The sequence below is a fragment of the Martes martes genome (genome assembly GCF_963455335.1).
Source record: "Martes martes genome assembly, chromosome: 2".
Taxonomy (NCBI): Eukaryota; Metazoa; Chordata; class Mammalia; order Carnivora; family Mustelidae; genus Martes; species Martes martes.
Window position 1 is genome coordinate 80,317,703 of NC_137889.1, and position 24,182 is coordinate 80,341,884.

Below are 24,182 nucleotides of genomic sequence, written 5' to 3' on the forward strand. Positions count from 1 at the left end.
TTCCCAGAAATTTATATTTTCTTCTTTACTGTGACTTGTTATTTAATGGAAATAATAATAATTGGAAGGGCTCTCCTGTCAAATTACTGAAGCCCCTTGATTTTCTGTAATAATGGAAACTCAACCATCATTTACATTTGGCTTTACCACATGACTCTGTGCTAGGGTCTTAGCCCCTCTCACACCGCTCAACAACAGCCAAACCCCAACTGGATTGTCTAGGGGTGGGAAGGATTGGAAACTTTCGATAATACATGACTTATGGCTCAGCTGCTTAAGTGTCTGACTCTTGATTTCAGCTGAGGTCATGATCTCAGGGTCGTGAGATCAAGTTCTGTGTTGGGCTTGGAGCTCAGTGGGGAGTCTGCTTGGGATTCTCTCTCTCCCTCTCTCCCTACTTCCCCCACTCATGAGTGAGTGCACTCATGCTCCCTCTCTCAATAAGTAAATAAAATCTTTAAAAAAAATAATACATGATCTACTACATGACTGTGAGACCGCGGGAAGGGACTTTGCCTTGTTATACTGAACACAGGGAATTAATGGCTCTCAATTAGTTAAATTTAAATGAGATGCATGTCTAATTATAAATACATTTATCTAATTAAATGCAAACTGCTTAATTAGCATTGTTTTTAAATAGGTGACCCAGCAGCATGAAACACCATGTTTCCTTAATATCAACCCCCTTCCCTTTGCCACTTAATGATACTACATTTTTTCAGGACTATTGTTCCAGGGGCACCTGGGTAGCTCATGTGGTTAAGTGACTGCCTCTGGCTCAGGTCATAATCCTGGAGTCCCAGGATCAAGTCCCACATTGGGCTTCCTGCTCAGCGGGGAGTCTCCTTCTCTCTCTGACCCTTTCCCCTCTCATGCTCTCTCTTACACTCTCTCAAATAAATGAATAAAATCTTTGCGGGGCAGGGGGGAAGAGACTGTTGTTCCATAACAAGAACAACAATGCTCCATCCTCCCCAGAACTGTATAACCCAGAGTGAGGCACGCTCTGAGTTCTTTTCTGAACTCAGTACTTACTGGTTGTGTTAAATCCATTTTTAACATGTACCTATTATCCCCTATCTGTGAGACAAATTTTCTTTTTCTTATATCCAGGATACAAGAGTAAGACATCTTTATTATCTATAATGTGAGGACAATAATAATAGGTTTGGAATGAGAATCTGACTAATTAATACATGTAAAAAGCACTAGAAACAATGTTTGGCTCACAGGGTCAGCTTTCATTACTGTTATTACAACATGCTATTTTCTACTAGAGTGCACCTCCCTTGTCTGTACTTCTGAAAATGTCATTTAAACATTTCCTTAAGTGTGCTTTCCTTGAAAATACCCTCCATCCCCTAACTCTGTCTCCTGGTTCTCGTCTAAGTCAATATTCTCACCAGCAGCATAAATAACAAAAGTACTCTATATAGAACTAATTTCCACAGCAAACATTTCATCCCATTTTACAGATGAAGAAACTGAGGCACAGAGAGGTTAAGTCACTTGCTCATGGAGACTGGATTTGATTTATGCAGTCTGGCTCTGGCTCCCTTGCTCTTGACCTTCGCACTATACTGTCTCTCTCTTGTATCCTTCTACACGTTTCTATTAAAGGAGTAATCAGGATGTTGTGAGATTGTCTGAATACAAATCTGCCACCTCCATTAGGCTACTAGCTTCCCAACGCTAAGCCGTGTGTTAACTCCATATCCCTGGCATCTAGCATAAGATCTGGACCACAGTGAGTAGCAAGTATAACTTTGTCATTCTCTATGTTTGATGAGTGAGAGGTCCCAGGGTAGACCTGTTCTGCACATGAACCCAGAGAGGCCACTTTGATGTCACAAGTCCCAAATTCTATAACCAAATATGCCCAAGAATTAGGTTCCTATACCATGCTTAAGAATGAAGCTGTAAGGAAATAAACACCACTAACTCATTGTGAGGAAGCTGTGTAGAGAAAGACAAGGTTCCTAACTTAAGCTAAACTTACAAAGGCAGTAAAATTTAGTGCACTACTTTCTTTTTTCTCCTATTTTTTTTTTCCCCTATCGAGTCCATCCTTGAGAGCAGTGGTTCTCAGCCAAGGAGTGTCTTGCTGCCCAAGAACGATGTCTGGAGAAACTTTTGATGGTCATAACTCTGAAGGGGGGTTTTCACTGGAAGCTAGTGAACAGTGCTAAACATCCTACAATGCACAAGACAGACCCCCTCCCATCCCTCCTCCCCCAACCCTGCCCCAAAAGAATTATCTGGTCCAAACATCAGCGAGGCCAAGCTTAAGAAACCCTGCTCCAGGGTGAGCTGCCGCTGTAGTCTGGGAGAACCATTTGCCTGTACTGTGCTTTGGCAGAGCACAACAAAGCTCCAGCAGTGGGAAGGAGAGGAACAGACAGACTTAAACAACTAGAATCTGAGGGCCAATCTCCTATTTTCTGTCCACCCAATGACATCTCCTGCATCGCCAGGATGGAGAGCCAATATTCACAAAAAAACTGGAGCATTTTCTCCATTCCCTCCCATCAAGTCTCTGAATAGTCAAATTAGGTACTAACCCAGCTGTGCCCAGAGAGGGTTATATGGATGTGTCTTGGCCAGCGTGTTCACGGACTGAGAGGTGCGTTTCTCTGAGAAGGCTTTAATGGGAGGGTGATCAACAGGCATGACGGTCGGTACCCAGGCCAGGTGGTAGGTTAACACTGCAGTCAGTAAGGCAGCAAAAAACCTTGGAGAAATGGAAGAAAATACTACCACATGAGCCCATGCAGGAAGAAGCATGTCACGTGCAGTACATACACTGACCATGGAAGCTGCACCCGAGGCTCCAGAGTTGACACTTACTGGTTTTTGTTGATCTGTTCTATCAGAAGTGTGAATTCCTTGAGAAAGCGCTGGCATAGCTGGGTTTTTTCCAAAGTGCTGGACATCATGGTAAGCCATACAGGTTCAGCTATCCTTGGAACAGAATACAAGTTCCAGATCGTTCCTCTACAGAAGAGAAAAGGGATACACAAAACTGTCACAGCTATCATTTTGGGTGATCATAATCTCTTCATAAAGGAATAAAGAAGAAAACAATAATGTGAATCTATGCAGCCTTTAAGGGATTCAGGCAGTATATAAGTCAGGGATCAGCCAACTGTGATCTACAAGCCAAATCTGACCACCACCTTTCTTGTAAACAACATTTTATTGGGACACAGCCATGCTCATCTATTTACATATTCTCTGTCCCTGCTTTTGCATAATGGCAAAGTTGAGTAGCTACGACAGAGGCACTTTACAGAAAAGGTATACTAACCCGTGATATAAAATATTCATTTTTAAAGCAATTTATTTTCACGATACCTAGTATAGAACTTTACGACCATTTTTTAAAAAAGATTTTATTTATTTGTTCATCACAGAGAAAGAGAAAGAGTGCACATAAGCAGGGGGAGCAGCAGGCAGAGGGAGAAGCAGATGCCCCACTGAGCAGGGAGCCCAAGGCGGAACTCGATCCTAGGACTCTGGGATCATGACTTAAGCCGAAGGCAGACACTTAACTGACTGAGCCACCCACGAGTCCTGACGGCTATTCTTATAGTAAAGAAATAAAGGAAGAAAGGGAGTATATACTACATCAAAAATGTGACTAAAGGCAACTCAACACTCCCAATTTGGTGCTTTAGTTCTCTGAACCAAAGCACTCTATTCATTTCAAATGGAAAAATTATGTAAGTGGCTCTTCTTCACTATAATGTATGCCGAGTTTTTATAAGCACTAACAGAATCAAATTCTTAGAACTATAAGCTATCACCAAAACTGACTAATATGGCTCTATCACTTTACAGATTCAGAAACAGGCCTAGAGAAATTAAGTTACTTGCATAAAAGCATGAACAACAAGGTCAGGAGGACTTCAAGTCTCCCAACATCTGGTGCCAAGGGCTCTATTGTGAGGTCATGATGCACAAGTGTTTTTCCAAAGAACACACTAACTTAGCTTAGGATCTCCACTGTAGAATACATCCACTTCAAATGAAAAGAGCTGAGACATATTTTGATTTGGTTTTCTAGCTGTGTGCCTATTGCTTCTCGGCCTTTTGGCTAAGATCAAGTGTCTAGCTGTGTGCCTAAAAGAATTGAGACACAGTAGAATTCCACCTTGGCCAAAAAACATTTGGTGAGTTAGGTAGCAAGGACAAGTTACAGTCACATGGAATAGGAATTTCTTTACTAAAACTAAGGTCTCCAACTGATAACACTTTTCTTTGTCACCATTTCTGGAGAGGTAGATCACTGAAGTAAGAATAAGACTGGTCTATGAACAAGTGAGGTTCTCTAGTTCTGTACTTTCAGATTCTTGACCTCTGAAAAATTAGTACTTTCATTAAACTAGCACAACTTCACCCTATTTCTCAACTCTGTGACTTAGGTCTTGACAATCACCAGATAATGACTTATGTGTTATTTGAGTACTTTATACATATAACCCAGGATTCAAAAACTACTGGGGATTTTGCTCCAAGAAGCATTATAGAATTCACCTTAAGCATCAAAAAAGTGTTCTAAAATTCTAAGAACTACAAAAAATATTTTTATCCTTCAGCTACAGAATAACAGTTTGGCTCATTAGCTCATGACCCATTTGGAGTGTGATTCCACTCCCCATCAAGAAATTGGCTTAAAGAAATGGTGTGAGAATCCCAGCTCAGCACGGTGAAGGAGAACCCCACCCCCTACACTACACCTTCCTATCCAGATATTAGGAGCAAGGACTATAGAAAACCAGTCTCCGGAGTACAAAGATCATGGATGAGAAACTGAAAATGAAAACACACAATTGTGGTTCAGACCAGGACACTGAGGAGAGGACACTGGGTAGAAACACAGATCGTCCTGGCCGACTGGAAGATCTACATCCCTGACATAGACACTCTCTCCAGCTACCCTGTGGATAAGCAGCCCTGAACCCAGGTTTCCACATCTGTAACATGGGGCTAGTTAATCGTGCTTACTCCTAGGGCTTTTGTGAGGAGGACATGAAATAATGAACAGGCTTATAAGAGACACCTAAATATTAGTTTTCTCTATTCATCCTGTTAAAAGCAATCAAGGACTGGATGACAGGCAGCAGTGTGGATTACACAGTGGGGAGTGACCCAAACTTTTTGCTCCAGTTGGTCTGGATTTCCATCTTGGGGGAAGGAGCTACCAAAGTGAGTACTAACTGCCAGTCCCACAATTCTTCCAAGTAATGGTCTCTGGGTATCCCCAAATCCATGGCTGCCATGGCTATGGCCACTTACAAGCTATCTTCAGGGATTTGCCAGATGTTGTCAACGCACCTGAACTCTCCCAGAGCTTCCATCAGACGGCTGACGTAGAACTGGACACGCAGACTCGATTCTGCTATCTTTCTGCAGGAGATCATGGCCTACATGGAAGAAAAAACAAACCAAATTGCTCTCTGAGAAGAGATTCCTTTATAACTGTCCACTACTGGGATTTTATTAATAAAATAATATTATAATCAAGACATTCACTGTGGTAATGACTTCAGGCATCACGAAGAAGTGATCTCCTTTCCTAAAATACTATAGTATCTGATATCTGATATCAACGTGACTAAGGGTCCATTACTGTTGCAGACAATTTAACTTCTCTAAAAAAGTGATCAGATACATAAACCATGAGATGTTAACCACCTTAAAGTGCCATGATCATGTCTCTATTTGACACTAGAACTACATTCTTGTTACCTTTTCAATGGCACTCTTCAACCTGTTCATGTGAGATTCAAACAAGGGAAAATGAGAAAAAAAGAAGTCCTGGAAATTCCTTTGTGCCTCTTCTTTCTCACACAGAGAAAAGATGATGCTTATGGCAATTTTCTTCCTCCGAACTATGGCTGGATTAGAACTGCAGGTTTCTTCAGCTAGGCTGAATGTCTCATCCGTTGACCTGAAGGAAAAATAAGTTTGAAAAGTTGCCATGCCTCCAAGAATCGCATTGAGGATAAACTGTAATGCCAGGGGATGACATTCAGAAAGCGAACCCAGAACACCCAGAGTCTTAACCAAGAGTTTGTCTGCTTCCAATTCATTCTCTTCTCTAATTCTCTGTCATGATAAATGAAAAACATCAACTTACAACACGGTATTTTCTAACGCGAAAAGAAGTTTAAATAAAACCTAAAAGCTGGGACGCCTGGGTGGCTCAGTTGGTTAAGCGGCTGCCTTCGGCTCAGGTCATGATCCCAGTGTCCTGGGATCGAGTCCCACATCGGGCTCCTTGCTCAGCGGGGAGCCTGCTTCTCCCTCTGCCTCTGCCTGCCTCTCTGTCTGCCTGTGGTCACTCTCTCTGACAGATAAATAAATAAAATCTTAAAAAAAAAAAAAAACCTAAAAGTAACTTTGAATGTCCTCCTGTTAGGCTCTTAGTTTTTTTCCCTTGGATTATTTCACATCGGACTGGTGGTATTTAGAGAGCAGGGAGACACATCTGGTCACTCAAAACACAGGCCCTTTGTTTTGGTTGAGAGATACCAATAGATAGGAACATTAGAAGGGAAATGATCCTGTGGTTTTCTGTTTAACCAGTGCATCATGTTTGGAAATTTACTCATGGTTGAGGCTTACTTTCCCAAGGCTATTAAAACCATTAGATGAAGTAAGTCTGGTAAATGCTCAGATTAAGCCATTCAATTGATTTAGCTCTCTGGGAAATCCCCCAAGCAGAAAGACATATCTCTCAGCCGGGTAGTCAACTTCTCAAAAAAACTTAAGATTCTTTTGGGAGACTCTGCTTCTATGATAAGAGAATCATGAAACCAGTAAATTATGGGTATGTTCTCAATCTGTCTTAAGGGGTAAGACTCAGAAATACGGTCTAACCCTGTCTCTTACTGAACTATTCTGAAAAACCAGCACTGACTACCACATAGCTACTAATAACAAAAGTGAAAATAATTTTTTTTTTTGTACAAAGATACCAAAAGCAAAGTCCATAATACATCGCACATGAAAGTACTTTGCCTGGCACACAGGAGGTATACAATTAACTTTCTCTTTCTCACAGACTTTCACCATTTAGTCTCGGATCTCCACTGAATATGGGAGGGTACTGCTTCCTCTGTTTTCTTAACCACAAATTACCACAAAAAAATTACTTATGCTTGGCAGGACTCAAGGCCTCCATACTCCTGATCTTAAACTTATTTGCTGCTCTACTACTCACAGTCTATAACGTTACTGTGATTTTCACATATCCATAGCTTTGAAAACACGCGTACATCAGATGTTTTATGGTCAGGAAAGCCATTTTACTTTTGAAGGAAAGGAGAGAGACATCTTGTTCTAAGCTCAGAAAGGACATGCTATTGTTCTATTCTCAACTTTAAGCAAGATTCCCGAGATGGAGATGTGGATGATGAATCAGTAACAGGCTCTCACTAACAGACACGCCATGGGCTGGACATGATCTTCAGGTGCTGTTGTAAATGCTGTGCACTCTAGTAAACCATCAACTGTTTTTTATGAAAAATTCCTAGATCTTAATCATCTGCTCATCAGAAAAAAAATCTTGAGCCTCTCTTAGAATTTTAATTTCATACAGTGAAATTTCATATGGTGAATACTCATCTTCCCCAAAGTACCTGTAGTATAACTTCGTTTTTTGCACCAGTTTATTTCTATTTTATATAGGAAGTTCTGAGCTTATTTATGGCCAACATTTTCTTGCAACACTTTTTTTTTTTTTTTTTTTGGTCTGGCATCTATTTTTCTTCTTTTTCGAAAGTAAAATGACTGTTTCAGTCCATTCATCTTCAGCCAACGTGGTCCTTAATAATGAAATTGTAATAAACACTCAACCCTATGCAAGTTTATGCACCAACTCTCATAAACAATAGCTGACTCTATCTTAATGTAGCAGAGAGTGCCACCTACTGCATTTCTGAAAAACTTCCACAGCTACAACAACGTGGATAGCTCTTCCTCACTTCGCTGCATCTTTCTACCGAATTCCAAAGCAACTGAGCTTCATTCTATAGTCTCACAATACATCAGTTCACACAGTACTACGATTATATTTTTAAAATCATTCCACAATGAAAGAATGTTTCAGAATGTTTTAAAACACTTGAGTATGCAACCCAATACATCATCATCTCTTCACCCTCAAGTCACCATGTAAGGTACATAGGCCTTTCTGCAAATGTGGGAACTGAGGCAGAGTGAGTCATTAACTTGCCTCAGGAATAGAAAACTTCTCAGTAACAATGTTGGAGCTAGAACCCAGGGTTTCTGTCTTCTAAGCTAGGCTTGTTTCCGGATGTTGGAAACGAGCAGGGACCGTGCCCTGTGTCTGATCTGTCTTCTGGTCTTCACACCATCAGGTGCACCCTGCCAGCTGGAGCACTCAGAAGAAATAGCTGGGAGTGATCACGTCAGCTGGCAGGACTTCAAGTCAAGGAAAGACCCCTGCTACACACTTAAGCTTTCTCCTTACAAAAAAATCAAATAGCATTTTGCTGACACTTACGGATAAGCATTTACATGCATTACTTTTACCTCAAGATCATAAGCAAAGCAAAAACTGTGATTATTTAAGTAATCTCAAGAATTTATAATTGATATCAGGACTTATAATTTATATCAGGCTTAGTCTAATTGTTTTTGTCAGCTTTGAACTTCATCTGAATCTATGTATTATATTGGAACATAGGAAATTGCCATTTTTCTAGGTCAGAGAACAAATCTGCAGCAACTTTATACGGTTGGTTCAATATAATAATTCAAATCAAAAGCTCCTCTGAGTACTTTATACCTTGGTCCTTTAGGGTTTCTGTCGCCTCACTAAGGGATGAAATCTCTGCAGTTTCTCTTCTATTATAGGCAATACTTCCCCACCAGCTGGTAAATGCCCAAACTGGTTCCCCATCCAGTAGCCAAAATTTACCACCCGGCACAGTAGGGGGCCTGGAGACAGGAGTATCCCGTGTGGGACTAAATGTTCAGGACTGTGAAATCTTCCTTTTTACCTCCAACTCTCTTAGGAAGTTTCTGATTACTGTGGATTTTCTCTCAAAGCCAGAGGTAATCATATTTCTGGTACGTGCTATTCTTTTGTCTCACATCAAAAATTTTCCTACCTGCATACCTGCCAAAAGTAAGAGATCAGCTGCAACATCTTTAAATGAAGGGATCTTCACAGGCATAGTGATCAATTCAAAATATCAGCTGCACTTACATTCTCTGTGTGCCAGCTTCATGGGCATGAGACCCCACTCACACAGAGCCCCATTCCCAGATGGGCCCCAGGCTTGATTTAATGCTTTGCAGTTACCATCTCGGATTCTTAGTAATTTTATCTTTCAGCCTGTATTCTGGAAGTGAAATCTGATGGGACAATGAAGCATGTGAGTGAGCAGTGAAGACACCAGGCTGCAGAGTACACAGTGGGCTCAGGCCTAAGGGCATGCAACTCAGAGGCTGAGCAACTGGCTGAGCAGTTAGGCACACACCCACGTGTCTGAAAAGCCCAGGGTGCCAGGAGGCCCCAAGGCGGCAAGGCCAGGACTGGAGCCCAGACTGGTAGCTGGGACAGCAGCAGCAGAAAGAGCAGTGACCACAGCCACGGGAGAGAGGAAGGACTTGGGTAGTGGCGTGACCCACGGTGTGAGGCTAGCTTACCATCCATCACTGGAATCTGTCCCTATAGAGCATGCACAAATATTTAACTCTCTGACCCAAGCCCCAAAGACAGTAAATTATCACAAAGAGCCTACAGTGGACATTGCAATAAAACATATCCAGGAATAACCAGAATTCTTCAGTTTATCATCTCCAGTTTTGAAAACTATTGCAAAGTAAATATCTACAGGCATAGAAACAAATTAAATGTAAAGATTGTTGTACTGGACAAAAAAAAAAAACCCTACTATTTTCATATGAAGCTTCGGATAAACTATTAATAAGGAAGTCCATTCTAAAATTAATTTTCCTTGTAATTGAAGATGCAGTGATAGAATGCAAACACAGGCATTCTGAATTATATACAACTCGTGAAGACACTTTCAGTTGCTTGCAAGACCTCTATGAGTTACTCAAAATGTCAAAGGAGACATTAAAATAAGTTTGTATAAATTTACATTTAAAATTAAATTCAGCCTTACACAAAATGCATTTGTGTGAAGAATTAAATCTTTTTAGAAAAACTGTTCCACAAGAATCATCAGATCTAGATGTACTGAAATTTATATTTTGAAAGTTTATCAGAAACTTAATCCAGTGTTTTCATAATCCATAAAGTTCCAGTAAAGGTTACATCAGCAGAAAGATCTTTCTCACAAAATTGTCAAAAAAATTACTTGCCATCTTGCATTTGCTAATGTGATTAATGCTGCTTTCAATTTTATCAATTGAAAGCAAAGTTGCTAAAAACTATAAATTTTGATAACCTAACAAATGAAGATAGAAAAGAAAGCCAGAAAAGTCTTATGATGAACCAAGATATAGCATTATTTATTATATTATATAAAGTTATGATACCAAAATACTATTTCTTATAATTTATAAGTTTATGTTTTATTCATATTTCATTATTATTCTATTACATTTTGTAAGTAAAATATTTTTAAAGGAAAAGCTTTACATTTTAGTACCTTTAATAGCACTCTTCCCCACTTTTTGAACAAAGGGGTTCATTTTCATTTTTGAACCAAAGATATTTATTTTAGGTGTAAGTTTTGCAGAGATTCTTTAGTTTCCAAAGCCACATCTCAATTCAAATTAGAGTTCTGAAGAATTTTCAGAGGAGTGGATTGAAGAATGCTATTCAACTTTGGATTTAAACCTGAAGGGATGGGGCACCCGGGTGGCCCAGTCGATTAAGCGTCTGCTTTGGCTCAGGTCATGATCCCAGAGTCCTGGGATCGAGCCCCACATCGGGCTCCCCGCTCAGCAGGGAATCTGCTTCTCTCTCTCCCTCTGCCTGCTGCTCTGCCTACTTGTGCCTCTTTCTCTCTGTCAAATAAACAAATAAATAATCTTTAAAAACAAAAACCTTGAAGGGATAGAAAAACATTTTAGTAAAGAAATGTCTAAAGGGAAGGCTTCTATGACTCATCATTCTCTTTAATCACAGAAGCTGTTGTAAGGACAGTGAGGATGGTGGGATGCCCTCTCCTGACAACTGCAGTGATGGCAATGATAATGATGGCAATAATAATTGTAAATAAGTCCTACTGACCAATATTTTCTTTACTTATCTTATCCTAGCTTGACTTGACTTGCTGTATCTCATTTAACTTTCCCAACAACACTGTGAGGCTGGTACTAGTACAATGATCATAATGCTGATGAGGAAGCAACACTTTGAACACAGATTAATTCACTGTCGGTACACCTAGTGAGTGGCAGAAGTAGCACCTGTTCTCACACCAAATTCCAAGCTCCTGACCATTCCACTCAAAGCCCATCAACCACAAAGCAGTTCCTTGATGAGTGAAGCAGCTCTATTTTTCTCTCTTGGTCGAGCTTGCTAGGATTGTGAGAACAACAGAAGAGAGGCAAGCAGCCTGACACTTGCTATACACACGCCCTGACCCTCGCCTCTCAGCTTGTCCTTTAAGCACCACCTCTCCCAAAAAGAGAATCTCCAATTCCCCACCTAACAACGCAAGTGTTCTCTCCCTCCACTGAGTCCCAAAGCACTTGATGACCCCCCAACCCTGGCTTGCGGCATTTATAGTTTAACATCTTATTGCCATTATTTATGTGTGTATGGTCTACCCCACCAGTCAATAGCCTCTATCAATGGTCCCAAGATGCAGGTGTATATCTGAATCATCTTTACACCCTCACAGACCCCCTACACACGGTGATTACCAGCCGACACACTAAATCAAACAACTGACATGTGAATCTTTATAGGTACAACCTATGTTAATTCTCTTTTTAGGTTTTGGGTTATAGGGAGGAGGTGGAAGCTACTGATGTAATATCATAATAAGCCAAACTAAGTATTTTGCAAAACTACCAAACTTTAGATCTAAAATTCAACTGCAATGAAGGCAGGATATACCTCGATGCCGTCTTCATAATCAGATTCATGACCATTTCATTTAAGAATTTAAGTTTTATGAGAAGAGTATGCATGTTACAATCCTTGCGTTTATATGTTTTCAAAGACCACATTGGTGTCACAGTAAGCTGAGGAAGAGATTTATTTCAACCCTCTAACTCACGAGAGCTACATCTGGAAGGGAGCCAATTCAAAGAGAGAGGAAACTCTTTTTTTTTTTTTTTAAAGATTTTATTTATTTATTTGACAGAGAGATCACAAGTAGGCAGAGAGGCAGGCAGAGAGAAAGGGGGAAGCAGGCTCCCCACTGAGCAGAGAGCCGGACGCAGGGCTCGATCCCAGAACCCTGAGATCATGACCTGAGCCGAAGGCAGAGGCTTTAACCCACTGAGCCACCCAGGTGCCCCGAGGAAACTCCTTTTAAATTAACACCAAATCTAGCTCGTACATGGCACAATGACCCAGATGGTTCCCAGCGTCTTCCAAACCAGACTGGTTTTCAGCTTTTATATTTATTGATTTATAAAACTTCTAATTTACCCATTTTCAGCCTAAGCAGAAGCTAATCCAGCAGTCTGGGTTTTTTCCCCACTGAAAACAGGGGAGTCTTGCCAGTTTGTTTAAGCAGTCTACAACCAGCACCTTTCTGAGCAAGAGCAAACTTGTAACTCACCTCCTTGGAATGATGCCATTTTCCAAACTTGTTGTCTGACTTCGAAGCCAGCGGCGCTGGTAGCTGCTGGAAGAGGATGTAGAGGAGCTTGGAGATGGAAAAGGTGTAATCAAAAGGCTGCTTAGTGAGGCTGTGAGGAAGAAAAGTAGAAAGTTGAAAGTTGAGGTAAATGAACCCTCATGTAGCCACACAAAAACATGCGTGCCAAGTGACCTAAATTTTCCGGTTCTACCAGCCATATCCAGCAGGGGGAGACTACAACTCCTCTCTTACTAAGACTTTTGGACTGCAAAGAAAACATCCTTTAAAAAGGAAAATAAATTTAAAAAAATAGGGATTACAGACATATCAAATGCATCAATTATTAGGCCCTACATCACAAAGGCAGCATAATTATTACTCACTTAACCAGAATGCAGATTTCTGATAAAAATGGTCCACATAGCATAACTGTTTATATTGTTACCTGATAACCAATGTCATACACAGTGTTTATTTACACTATTTTCTCCTCTTAACTACTTCTTCACTCCTATTTTGAAGTGAAATCTAGGCAAGTAAGTAGTTCCTCCACAGAGTATCCTCCCTCCTATCCCCTATCTCTAAATATACAATACTGACCTTCCTTCCCTCCAGCAACCAGCTTCCTCACTAACCCTTCACCACTCCCTTGGCTGTGAAAAAGCATCCTCTAGCCTTAAATATATTTTCTGCTTGGATTACTTATTTGCCTCAGGGCCTCTCTCTGCTTCTCTCTGCTATATAGTATTAGATGCCTATGCTTGGGCTCTCAGTGTGAGCTGACCTGCCAGCCCAGACTTCTCTAACAGGCAGGGAGGGATTGGTGCCTTTCATGGTAGGCAAAGGGATTCTTACAAATCAGAGCTGCTTGACTGATGTCTACTAGTTTGGAAGAATAAAAGAAGGTGACAGACTTTTTTCCTTTTACTTTCCTCAGGCTAAGGAATTAGATATTGAAATGTCACTCAGTCCAGTGGAAAAGGAAATGGGGTCCAACTGAATGCTGGTCAACGTTTTCAGAAGCAAACCACAGGACAAAGGAAATTGAATTGAGCACACATAGTATACTATGCTTATGGATATCACTTGATAAGGCATTTCCCCATATGAAGTGTTACATTTTAATTTACACTTTTATAGGCAGATGTAAACAACCTGACTCCCTGACCTGATTTCGTAAATATGACAAGAGTTACTTGGCTGTTACTCAATTCTCAGTAAGCAAATGCTGGAGTGTGTACAATGTGCCAGGTGTTGTGCCAGGCCACTGGGATGCAATGGTGGACAAGACAGACGCATATTTGCCTGCATGGAGCTTCAAGTCTCCGTGAATAGCAGTGAACTTGCCAGGCTACAAATTAGATGCAAAATGGCTCAAGGTTCTTTCCACACCAGAGGTATATTGAGATGCTTTTCTTCTAATCTAGCCATAACATATTTCTAATCATAGCCATAACAAATTTGTTTGGAAGATCTAAATCATCTATGTACTCCTTGTATCCAGGACAGCTCCCTGGATAACTTAATAAAGCAATTAATGAATACTTAGTGAATGTATGGCACTTCTTCACTAAAGTATTGCCCAGAGGTGGCTGACCCCAACAGGCTGCCTTTGTTCTGATCTGGTTTCACCCTCTGAAGCTGAATTAAATCTCCAAAAAATCAAATCCACATTTGAAATATCAGTGGTGGGTAATTTTACTGAGAATTTTGAAGGGAGACAAAAGAGAGTTTTTCCTCAAAACCACACAAAATTACTTAATAAAAAATGCCAACTAGACATTTGTGCCCCACCCCCAAATTCTAAAAGTCCCTCATGAGGTACACAAGCTCTTCATTCCCTATTCCTAAATCTTTAGGGTCCTCTGTCTCTCTTCCTATCTTAATGCTGGTCAAATCATCTTCTTGGCAGGTGGAGGACAGGGCTGAGGGGTAGTAGTACTTGTATGATAAACATCTTTTCCCCTGTCACAGAAGCAAGATGGAAATGACTCTGAGGGCCAAATTTATTCTGGAAATTGTATGTATTTCTGTATAATTCACAGTTTAGTAAACTGAGTAAGAACCCAGGCTCCCAATTCAAATCCTGGCTCTGCCACTCACCAGCTGTAATACCTGGGCAGTTTACTTAACCTGTCAGCTTTCTCATCTGTAAAATGAGGACAGTAAAGCATCACACCTCAGGATTTTCATGAGAACTGCTATCTGCTAGTGAGTTATGAATTATTTAGTGAACCAACACCAGCATTTAAAAGAAAACAAGAGTATATTGCAATGCTAATATTAATTGATGAAATTTTTGTTATATATAAAGATGTTTGTTACTGGATCATAATATAGAATGCATTAGCATGAACTGCAGACAAAAGAAAAGTCTGAGAAGCACTGACCTATTTCATAAAGTTCCTGTGAGGATTAAACAAATCAATACACTTAGCCCAGTGGCCTACACAATAAATGCTGGCTATTGACTCCCTCTGATAAATTCTTGGAACAGGAAAACTAAGTAAGACATTTCAGAGTACTAAAACATTATTAGTTCTGATTAGTTAATCATGAAAACAACCTCGGACTTGTAATAGACACATGAAAGGGAAAGGGAAAACATTAATAAAAAAACAGAGACGAGGGGCGCCTGGGTGGCTCAGTAGGTTAAAGACTCTGCCTTCGGCTCAGGTCGTGATTCCAGGGTCCTGGGATGGAGCCCCGCATCAGGCTCTCTGCTCAGCAGGGAGCCTGCTTTCTCCTCTCTCTCTGCCTGCTTCTCTGCCTACTTGTGATCTCTGTCTGTCAAATAAATAAATAAAATCTTAAAAAAACAAACAAACAAACAAACAAAAAAACAGAGACGATATTCCTTTTTTCATTGTAAAATCCTGAATAAAAATTTGTAAGGTATACAAATGAAATACTAAGCTAAAGTGCTGGTTTAGGGCTACCCAGCACTTTCTTATTGAAAGTATTTTAGCATTATTTAATATGATTTTTACATTAACATACTACGGTATATCATTGTCAGTCATATACTCTAGGAAGCAATACAGTTGGCAACTCTCAAGTGGAATAACAGGCTTAATTTTGGCCTCTAACTCATTGTCACTTTTATGAGAAAAGGGTGGATTCAGTTATCTGTTCCATTAACATTTAATGCATTTGATGGTTGGCTAGACTCTTCTGTCTCTTCTGCAGCTTCAACAGACACCAGACTATGTGTATTTGGAAACAATCCCATCACAACAAAAAAATATACTAATGTGATGAGGCCCCTTATTTCCTCTCCAAGCTCATCATACACCACTCCCCCCTTACTATATTCCAGCCTTCTCTCTATTCCTTATACACAAAGCTCCGAAACCTGTTTCCACTCTGGGTCTCTGCACTAGCTGTTCCCATGCCTAAAATGCTCTGTGCTCTGATCTTCATGGAGCCTGTTACCACCAGCAATCCAGCCAGCTGAATATTTCTCCTTCTTCAAGAGGCCTTCCATGAGCATCTCATATGTTTTATTTTCCTCAGTGATAAGTGCTTACCTACATTTTACTGTCTATGATTTGTGTTTCCTTTATTGAATATAAACTCCACGAGATCAGGGATCATGTCCATTTGATCACTGATCTATCCCCATATCCTACAAAAATGCCTGGTACATAAGATGTTCAAGAAATTTTGCTGCATGAAGAGTGAGCAACGATTATGTGAAGAACAATGACATCTGTCTCGATCGATAATTATGACAGAAACAAAGCATTAGAAAAACAAATTTCTAGGAATTCCAAGTCTGAATTTGAGGAAAGTTTCCAGTGGTCAAAGCTATCTACACAGCATTTGGATTTTCTCTTTTCCTCTTACCTTCATTTTAAAAAATTCTTTTTTTGTTTTGTTTTATGGTGGTGGTGGACAGCAGTGGTGTAGCTCTGAACCTGAACACTTTCTCTGCATGACAGAGGGTTCTACATCCAAAAGACAGGAATGATGTTTTTTACTGTAATACTGACAGTACTTCCCTTAGAGTTTTTGCTTATTTAAACACTTAAGAAGTATAAAGTTCCTTAAAGTTTAACAGCTGTCTTCCTCAACAAAAGAATAGAAGCATTTAAAAAGGTCAATTAATAGAGCTGTGATTATTGTCTGATAGGAGAATGCCATTTTTTTGAGAATGCCATTTTTAATAAACCGAATACATTACTAGGCAAATAAAAGTTGATACATTGTAGTTACCAAATCACAGAGTAATTTTAAGACTATAAAGGGTCCTTAAAGGCATCCCAGGAACTTCAACTTTTAATAAAATTCCCACAAACTCCCCTCAATGAAAAGACAAAGAAAATATCCTCACCATGATGATTTCCAAACACCTTAATTTTTTAAAATAGACTTTATTTTTTAGAGTAGTTTTAGGTTGGAAAAAAAAAAAATGATTGGAAGGTCCGGAGATATCCCTCCATAGAGCCCCTACTCCCCTGTGATCAGCCTCATTCTTGTTACAACTGATGAACCTACACGGAAACATAATTATCACCCAGAGACCATACCTCACCTTAGGGTTCACTCTTAGTGTTGTACTCTCTATGAGTTTGGACAAATATATAATGACATGTACCCACTACTACAGTATCAATCAAAATAGTTTCAGTTCCCTAAAAATCCTCTATATTCCAACTATTCATCCCTCCCTGCCCTGTCCCCAGCTCCTAGGGACCACTGATTTTTTTACTGTTTCCACAGTGTTACCTTTTCTAGAATGTCGTACAGCTGAAATCATGAAGGACTGTAGCCTTCTCAGATTGGCTCCTTTCACTTAGTGATGTGCCTTTAAGTTTCCTCCATATCTTTTCATGATTTGATAGTTCATTACTTTTCAGCACTGAATTATACTTCATTGAAAACATCTTAAATTTTAATTCCTTACCTAGACATAAACTCTAGCCCAGCCTTTGTGATAGCTCACTCTTCACATTTATTTGCCAAATTATTTGAACTTTCGAAGTCTTTTAATCCATAATTTGCAGTCTAAGACTGAAGTGTCTGCAAAGACTTTTGGGAAGTCTAAAAAAACTCTCTTGGTTCTTTGCCCTTCCATATAAATAAGAGTTATTTTGTCTGGCTTCACAGGGGATTTTAGTTGAAATTACACTGAATTTATATTTATTTGTGAAACTTCACCTCTTTCTCTATTCATATTTATTTTCTTTGAGACATAGTTTCTTTTACTTTATTGTTTTAAACATTTTCTTAAATTTAACTTCAGTTAATTAATTTATAATATATTATTGGTTTCAGAGGTACAGGCCTGTGACTCATCAGTCTTATATAATACTCAGTGCTCATTACATCACATGCCATCCTTAACGTCCATCACCCATCCCCCACCCTTCTCCCCTCTAGCAATCCTCAGTTTGTTTCCTATGATTAAGAGTCTCTTATGGTTTATCTCCTTCTCTGGTTTAGTCTGGTTTTGTTTTGTTTTTTTTTCCTCCTCTATTACCCTATGATCCTCTGTTTTGTTTCTTAAATTCCACATATGAGTAAGATCATATGATAATTGTCTTTCTCTGATTGACTTACTTCACTTATCTTTTTTTTTTTTTTAAGATTTTATTTATTTATTTGTCAGAGAGAGAGAGAGAGAGAGCGAGTGAGCACAGGCAGACAGAGTGGCAGGCAGAGGCAGAGGGAGAAGCAGGCTCCCTGCCGAGCAAGGAGCCCAATGCGGGACTCGATCCCAGGACGCTGGGACCATGACCTGAGCCGAAGGCAGCCGCTTAACCAACTGAGCCACCCAGGCGCCCCTTCACTTATCTTTTTTTAATCAAATTTTTATATCTCTCCATAACTGTATCTTATATATATATATATATATATATATATAACTTTTTTATTCTAATTTTTCTTAAACAGGTAATAAGAATGCAAATGTAGAAAGTAAAAAGCTAAAGCAGAAGTTAGCAAATTTCTGAAACTGAAGAAGAAACATATCCATTCCAGGAGAATATCAAAGGTCTGACTTGAAATAGGAGAATTATAATGAAATGAAAAAACTGAGTTCTGTCCAAGCTACATTACAGACTGACAACTTCATATACAGAAGGCAAGGCAAAGCTCAGAGTAAAGATTTGACAGTACTGATAGAACAAGACACTTTTAAATTGAGATAGTTTCTTACACAGACTGTGGAAAGAAGAATAAAGCAAAAGTGCTAGTCCCTAGTGATCCTTGCCCCACACACCACAAAGGACAGTACTGACACAAAAGGGATCAGATGCCTGCCACACAATCTTTAGGAGACCCTGGTGCTGGGGAGCCAGCTGGAGACTAGACCTCGAGTCTCAGGTGGGCTGGGCAGAAAGCTCCAAATCTTATCTGAACCTTGGAGGTGATGAGAAACGTTTCATGACAACTTCCCAGCGGAGAGAGAGAAGTGAGTGGGGGATGACCTCCCAGCAGCTCCTTGGAGGCCTCCCATTCTCTTGTGTTCCCTGAGGAGTACAAGTTGTACTGCCAGGACTCAGATAAGCCGAGTTCAAGCCTTCGCCTGTATGTGCACGTGCAAGGTCAAGGATGCCATGGCCCAACAGCAAACAGAGCAAGACCCTCCTGGACGCTTGCCCCTCTTTACAAAGCACTGCAGCAGTTAAGTCAATAAAGAATTCAGATACAAATGGGATGTCAGTTTGCATCATTCAATGGTGACCTGTGTTGCAATCAACAGTTTGACTCCATTTTTTCACGTCCGACTGCTGATACCTTTTCAGGTTCTCCCCCCAACCCCCTTCCCTTTCTGCCTCGAATCTGGGCAAGGTGATGAGAAAGCCCAGGGGCCCTCTCCTTTGGAACCAGTGGGCAGTTCTGCCATGTGTGGAAGCCCTTACCCTGGCCCTACCCCCTAACCACCATTAAAAAACCCCAAGATCATCTCCTTTCCCTGTCTCTCAAGTCATTTGCTAACCAGCTTGCGAAGCCCACCCTGCTTTCACCAGAAAGCATCATTATGTGAATGGTAAATATTTTCATATCATCTTGGCATGTGTGTGGTGTCATCAGTTTTGATATGGAAACCGTATTTTGGGGGGGGGGTCCATTCTGTACCTGTATAGTGGCTAAAACACATGTCCTATTTGAATACTATGATTACACTGAAGGTTCATTTTAAAACACCTGAATAAAGGGGCACCTGGGTGGCTCAGTCAGTTAAGCATCTGACTTAGACACAGGTTATGATCCAGAGTCCTGGAATTGAGTTCCACAGTCAGGCTCCCTGCTCAGTGGGGAGTCTGCTTCTCCCTCTCCCTCTGCCCCTCCCCACTGTTTGCATGAGCTCCTGCTCTCTCTTTCAAATAAATAATATCTTAAAAAACATTTAAAATTTTTGGAAAAAAAAAGTATTTGAAAGTACATTATTATCAAAGTTTTTCTCATATTGACCTTCTGTTTATTCTACTTTTAAGAATGGAGGAAATGCAATTGTTCAGTAAATGAGGAAATGATTTTTCTTGTCAATGATTTGAACATTCTGATGAAGAAGAGAATCAAAGCCTGAATTAAGGTCATAGATTAAGAAGGCTCAGTGGCTCTGGTCTCAATCCTGGCCCTCCAACCCTTACTCTACTCATGTACTCGGACTTTCAAATTCTGCACCAATCCATCTCTGCAGAGCCAGTTTCCTATTTCTAAATTATAGATTTCTACTTTCTATTTCTACTCACACACCTAAATTTCTACTCACACACCTAAGGAACTTAGACACTTCTAAACTAAAGAATTATCTGAATATCTACCTCCCTGGACTGGCCTCCTGCTTTCCCTGTACTAGTTAATGCCATTATCCTCTGCTTATTTACCTGAGTTAGAAACTGGAGAGTCACCCTTGTTTCCTCCTGCGTCCTCCACATCCTGTGCCCCCTTAGTCACCGAGCCTTGCCAATCCCACCTCCTAGCATGGCTGAAATCCACCCTTCCTTTCTCCCAAGACCTTACTCAAAAATTTTTAATGGTAACCACTAAAAGAACAACCTCTCAAAAAATAATCTTCTAGATTAACATATGTGCAAAGCACACATTTAAAAATATCCAAAAGGGAATACAATGAAAATGCATTTTCCCTTCTTATCTGTCCAGGCTTGTATCCCTTCCATAGATAGTCTATGACTTGATCTCACGACCCATGAGATCATGACCTGAGCTGAAATCATGAGTCAGACACCTAATTGACTGAGCCACGTGGGTGCCCCTCTTTTTTTCTTTTTTAAAAAAGTTAGCTATTCTTGTTATTGCTTTATTTCTTATTCTGTGTGTTATAAGCTTGTAAAAAGGCACTAGAGTATTTAAAATGAAGAGTAACTTAGAAAGAAAAGTTGTATATTTTTCAAAGATGCTATTCCAAAAAAGGGAAGAGGAAAAAAACAACAACAATGGACTGTTTTTCAAAATTTTATGCTAAATCAGATAATCATTTTATACTAGCTACACACACACACACACACACACACACACACACACACACACATACACACACATACACAGTGGTGGGAAGTCCCAGTGTTTGAGAAAACTATCTTGAAAAAAAGTTAATGGGAAAAAAAACCCTAAGCCCCTTCATGCCCTGCTAAATTAGAAAGCATCACCATTCATGTATTTTAGCAATAGATACATTGGTCCAGGTTTTTCTGGAGCACCGTTTTGACGTACCACCTTGACCTCAAAAATAGAGTCAATTATGTTACATCCCTTAGCTGTCCCTGCTTATAAGATTAAATCCAAACTCTTTATCATGGGACTGGTGCCATTCAAAATTAGCCTTTCATAACCAGACTTACCTGCTGACATTCCCAACCCCACGTTCTAGTCCTGCCATTGTTCAAACATCCTAACAGTATACTCTCAAGGATCTACACCCTTGCACAAACTATTTTCAGAAATGCTCTTTTCCTAAACTCTGGTGCAGCTCTTTTCTACCTTCAAGGTGTCACTCAAGTATTACCTCTTACATGAGGCCATCACCCTGAATTCCCAGGCGAAGTGACTTACTGTTCCTCTTTGTTCCCACAATATCTTATGAGGTGGTACTTATCACACTGGATTTTAACTCTTGGTCTACACAAACTCTTCCTGAGGTCACGTGCTATACTCTACTCTTCTTCAAAAACATCCAAATTCTGGTAAAGTCTGACAACACAGGGGACTAAAAACTGCTATTCAATAAGTAAACAAATATAGCTTAATAACCAGCTAGTTAGGAATCAGTGCTATCCTTCTAACTCTTTCCCTTAATTTCAACTGTATCAAATTGGCCTTACTGTGAAAACCACCAAAATAATTCAGTTTTCTAATAACAGAGTAAACTCCCTTGGGAATTCAAAACCCTATGGCTCTTTGTATTCCCAGAGCATACTCTGCATGGAACAAGTATGCTGCTGAATGTGAAATAAGCTCCTATATCCATTCCCTCCTTTCAGGTTTGCCTGCAGGAGGGGATGCATAAGGAAGGCACTAGTGGGATAGGACAAAGACCCCCAGGTTTCTTTTCGATGGGGAACTGTAAACTCTCTTTTAAAGTTCCTTTTTATCCTGGAACAAGTTTCTCTGTATAGACAATGATTTAAAAACAAACAAACAAAAAAGCTTTTCTCAAGTTACTTCTCTACTGGACTACTGGGGGAGGGGAAAAAAAAGAACCTTAAATTATTCTTCAGACTTGAATTGTGATAATCGGAATTCTGGGAAGAATTCATGAAGCCTTTATATGGTGAAATGGTGTGAACGCTAATTTCAGAGATTCTACTGGACTGGCACATATAGCTACAAAAACTCCCCCATCTCAAGAGGTGCTGACCTCAGGGCGCCTGGGTGGCACATTCAGTTAAGCATCTGACTCTTGATTTCAGCTCAGGTCATGATCTCAGGGTGGTGAGATCAATCCCCACATCAGGCTCCGTGATCAGCCCAGAGTCTGCTTAAGACTCTCTCTCCCTTTCCCTCTGCCCCTCTGCTCCATGCTCTCTCTCGCTAAAATAAATAAATAAATCTTCCCCAAAAAGCTGACCTAAGTAACTCTGGAAATGAGTAGACATCTTTAAGACTAAAGGTAAAAGGAACTGAATATAAGCACTACACTCTAGTTAATAAAGTTGTTTCCTTCCTGGGTACAGGTTAACAATTCGGACATCACTACACACGTATACTGAAATGTACACAATTAAGTAAGTGGATGGCAGACAGTGAGACCCAGGTGTCTCACTGCTGGATTTTGGAGTTTCACATCACCAAGGGGAGGAATGATCCATGAATGAATTCCATCATCCAGGGAATGATCCATGTGGTAATGGCTTACAGATAATGGAGATATCAGTATAAACTCATGTTTTGACCTAACATACACATACATAATATTACACCCAGCAATATTATTATATATATATAAAGTTAGCATAAATTCTTATTTTTTGCTTGTCAGCTGACAGGACCTATAAAAAAAATGACATTCCAGCAGTAACGAGCATATCTAATGTCTGGATCTTAGAATCTAATTTCATTCTCCAATGAAAGAACAGGGTTCCATTCAGCAATGGCTGATTCTATGACTGGTAGGAGATATATAAGACAATGTACAAGTCTGGAGTATCTTATAGCATTAGAAAGTAAGAAGTATTAAAAGCACATATATCCATACCATGCCGATAGGGGTATATTAGAGAAACACAGAAGCCAGCAAAAAGAGCTCCAGGGTTTCCATGGCCAAAGCTGGAACAGCTTCAGCACTACTGACTGACTGAATCAAAAAATGAACAGATGAGGGGAAAGAGATGAATCTCTCACGCAGAAGAATTCCAAATACTTTATGTAGATACAGATACCCTGCTTCAAGGAAGGTGAACAGAACTCTCCACTCCTTAGGTGTGGACTACACCTAGGGACTTCCTTCCTAAGTTACAGTAAAGGGGAAATAAAGAGTAACATCACAGCAGAGAAACCGGACAAACACATGTACCCTAGTATGATGTGATGGAAACAGCCCTTTATCTCTGGGATCTTTCTTCGGAAAACCACAACCCTAGTAATCATGTGAAAAACATCAAACAAATTTGAATAGGGAACATTCTATAAAATACCTGGACACTATCCCTCAAAACTGTCAAGGTTATCAAAAATAAAGTCTGAAAAAATTGAGAGGAGCCCTAAGGACACATGATAACTAAATATAATATCGTCCTCGAACAGAAAAAAGACATTAGATAAAAACTAAGGAAATAAGTAAGACTATGGACTTTAGGTAATAATAATACATTGATATTGATTTGTGAACTGTAACAAATTCACCATACTAATGTAAGATGCTATTAATAGGGCAAACTGTGTGCAGATTATATGGGAATTCTCTGTACTCATCCTGGTTTTTTTGTAAATCTAAATCTG

At 39.9% G+C, this 24,182-nt stretch overlaps 1 protein-coding gene across 1 annotated transcript in view; it reads right to left on the bottom strand.

Moving 5' to 3' along the window:
* Window positions 1–24,182, bottom strand: part of FNIP2 (folliculin interacting protein 2) — a 137,161-nt gene that overhangs the window by 29,803 nt on the left and 83,176 nt on the right. The window contains exons 9-13 of the mRNA XM_080797492.1: window positions 12,753–12,882; window positions 5,755–5,956; window positions 5,341–5,429; window positions 2,851–2,997; window positions 2,565–2,734 (exon numbers count right to left, since the gene is read on the bottom strand). Coding sequence (XP_080653618.1) covers window positions 2,565–2,734; window positions 2,851–2,997; window positions 5,341–5,429; window positions 5,755–5,956; window positions 12,753–12,882 — 738 coding nt within the window. The remainder of the gene's footprint in view (window positions 1–2,564; window positions 2,735–2,850; window positions 2,998–5,340; window positions 5,430–5,754; window positions 5,957–12,752; window positions 12,883–24,182) is intronic.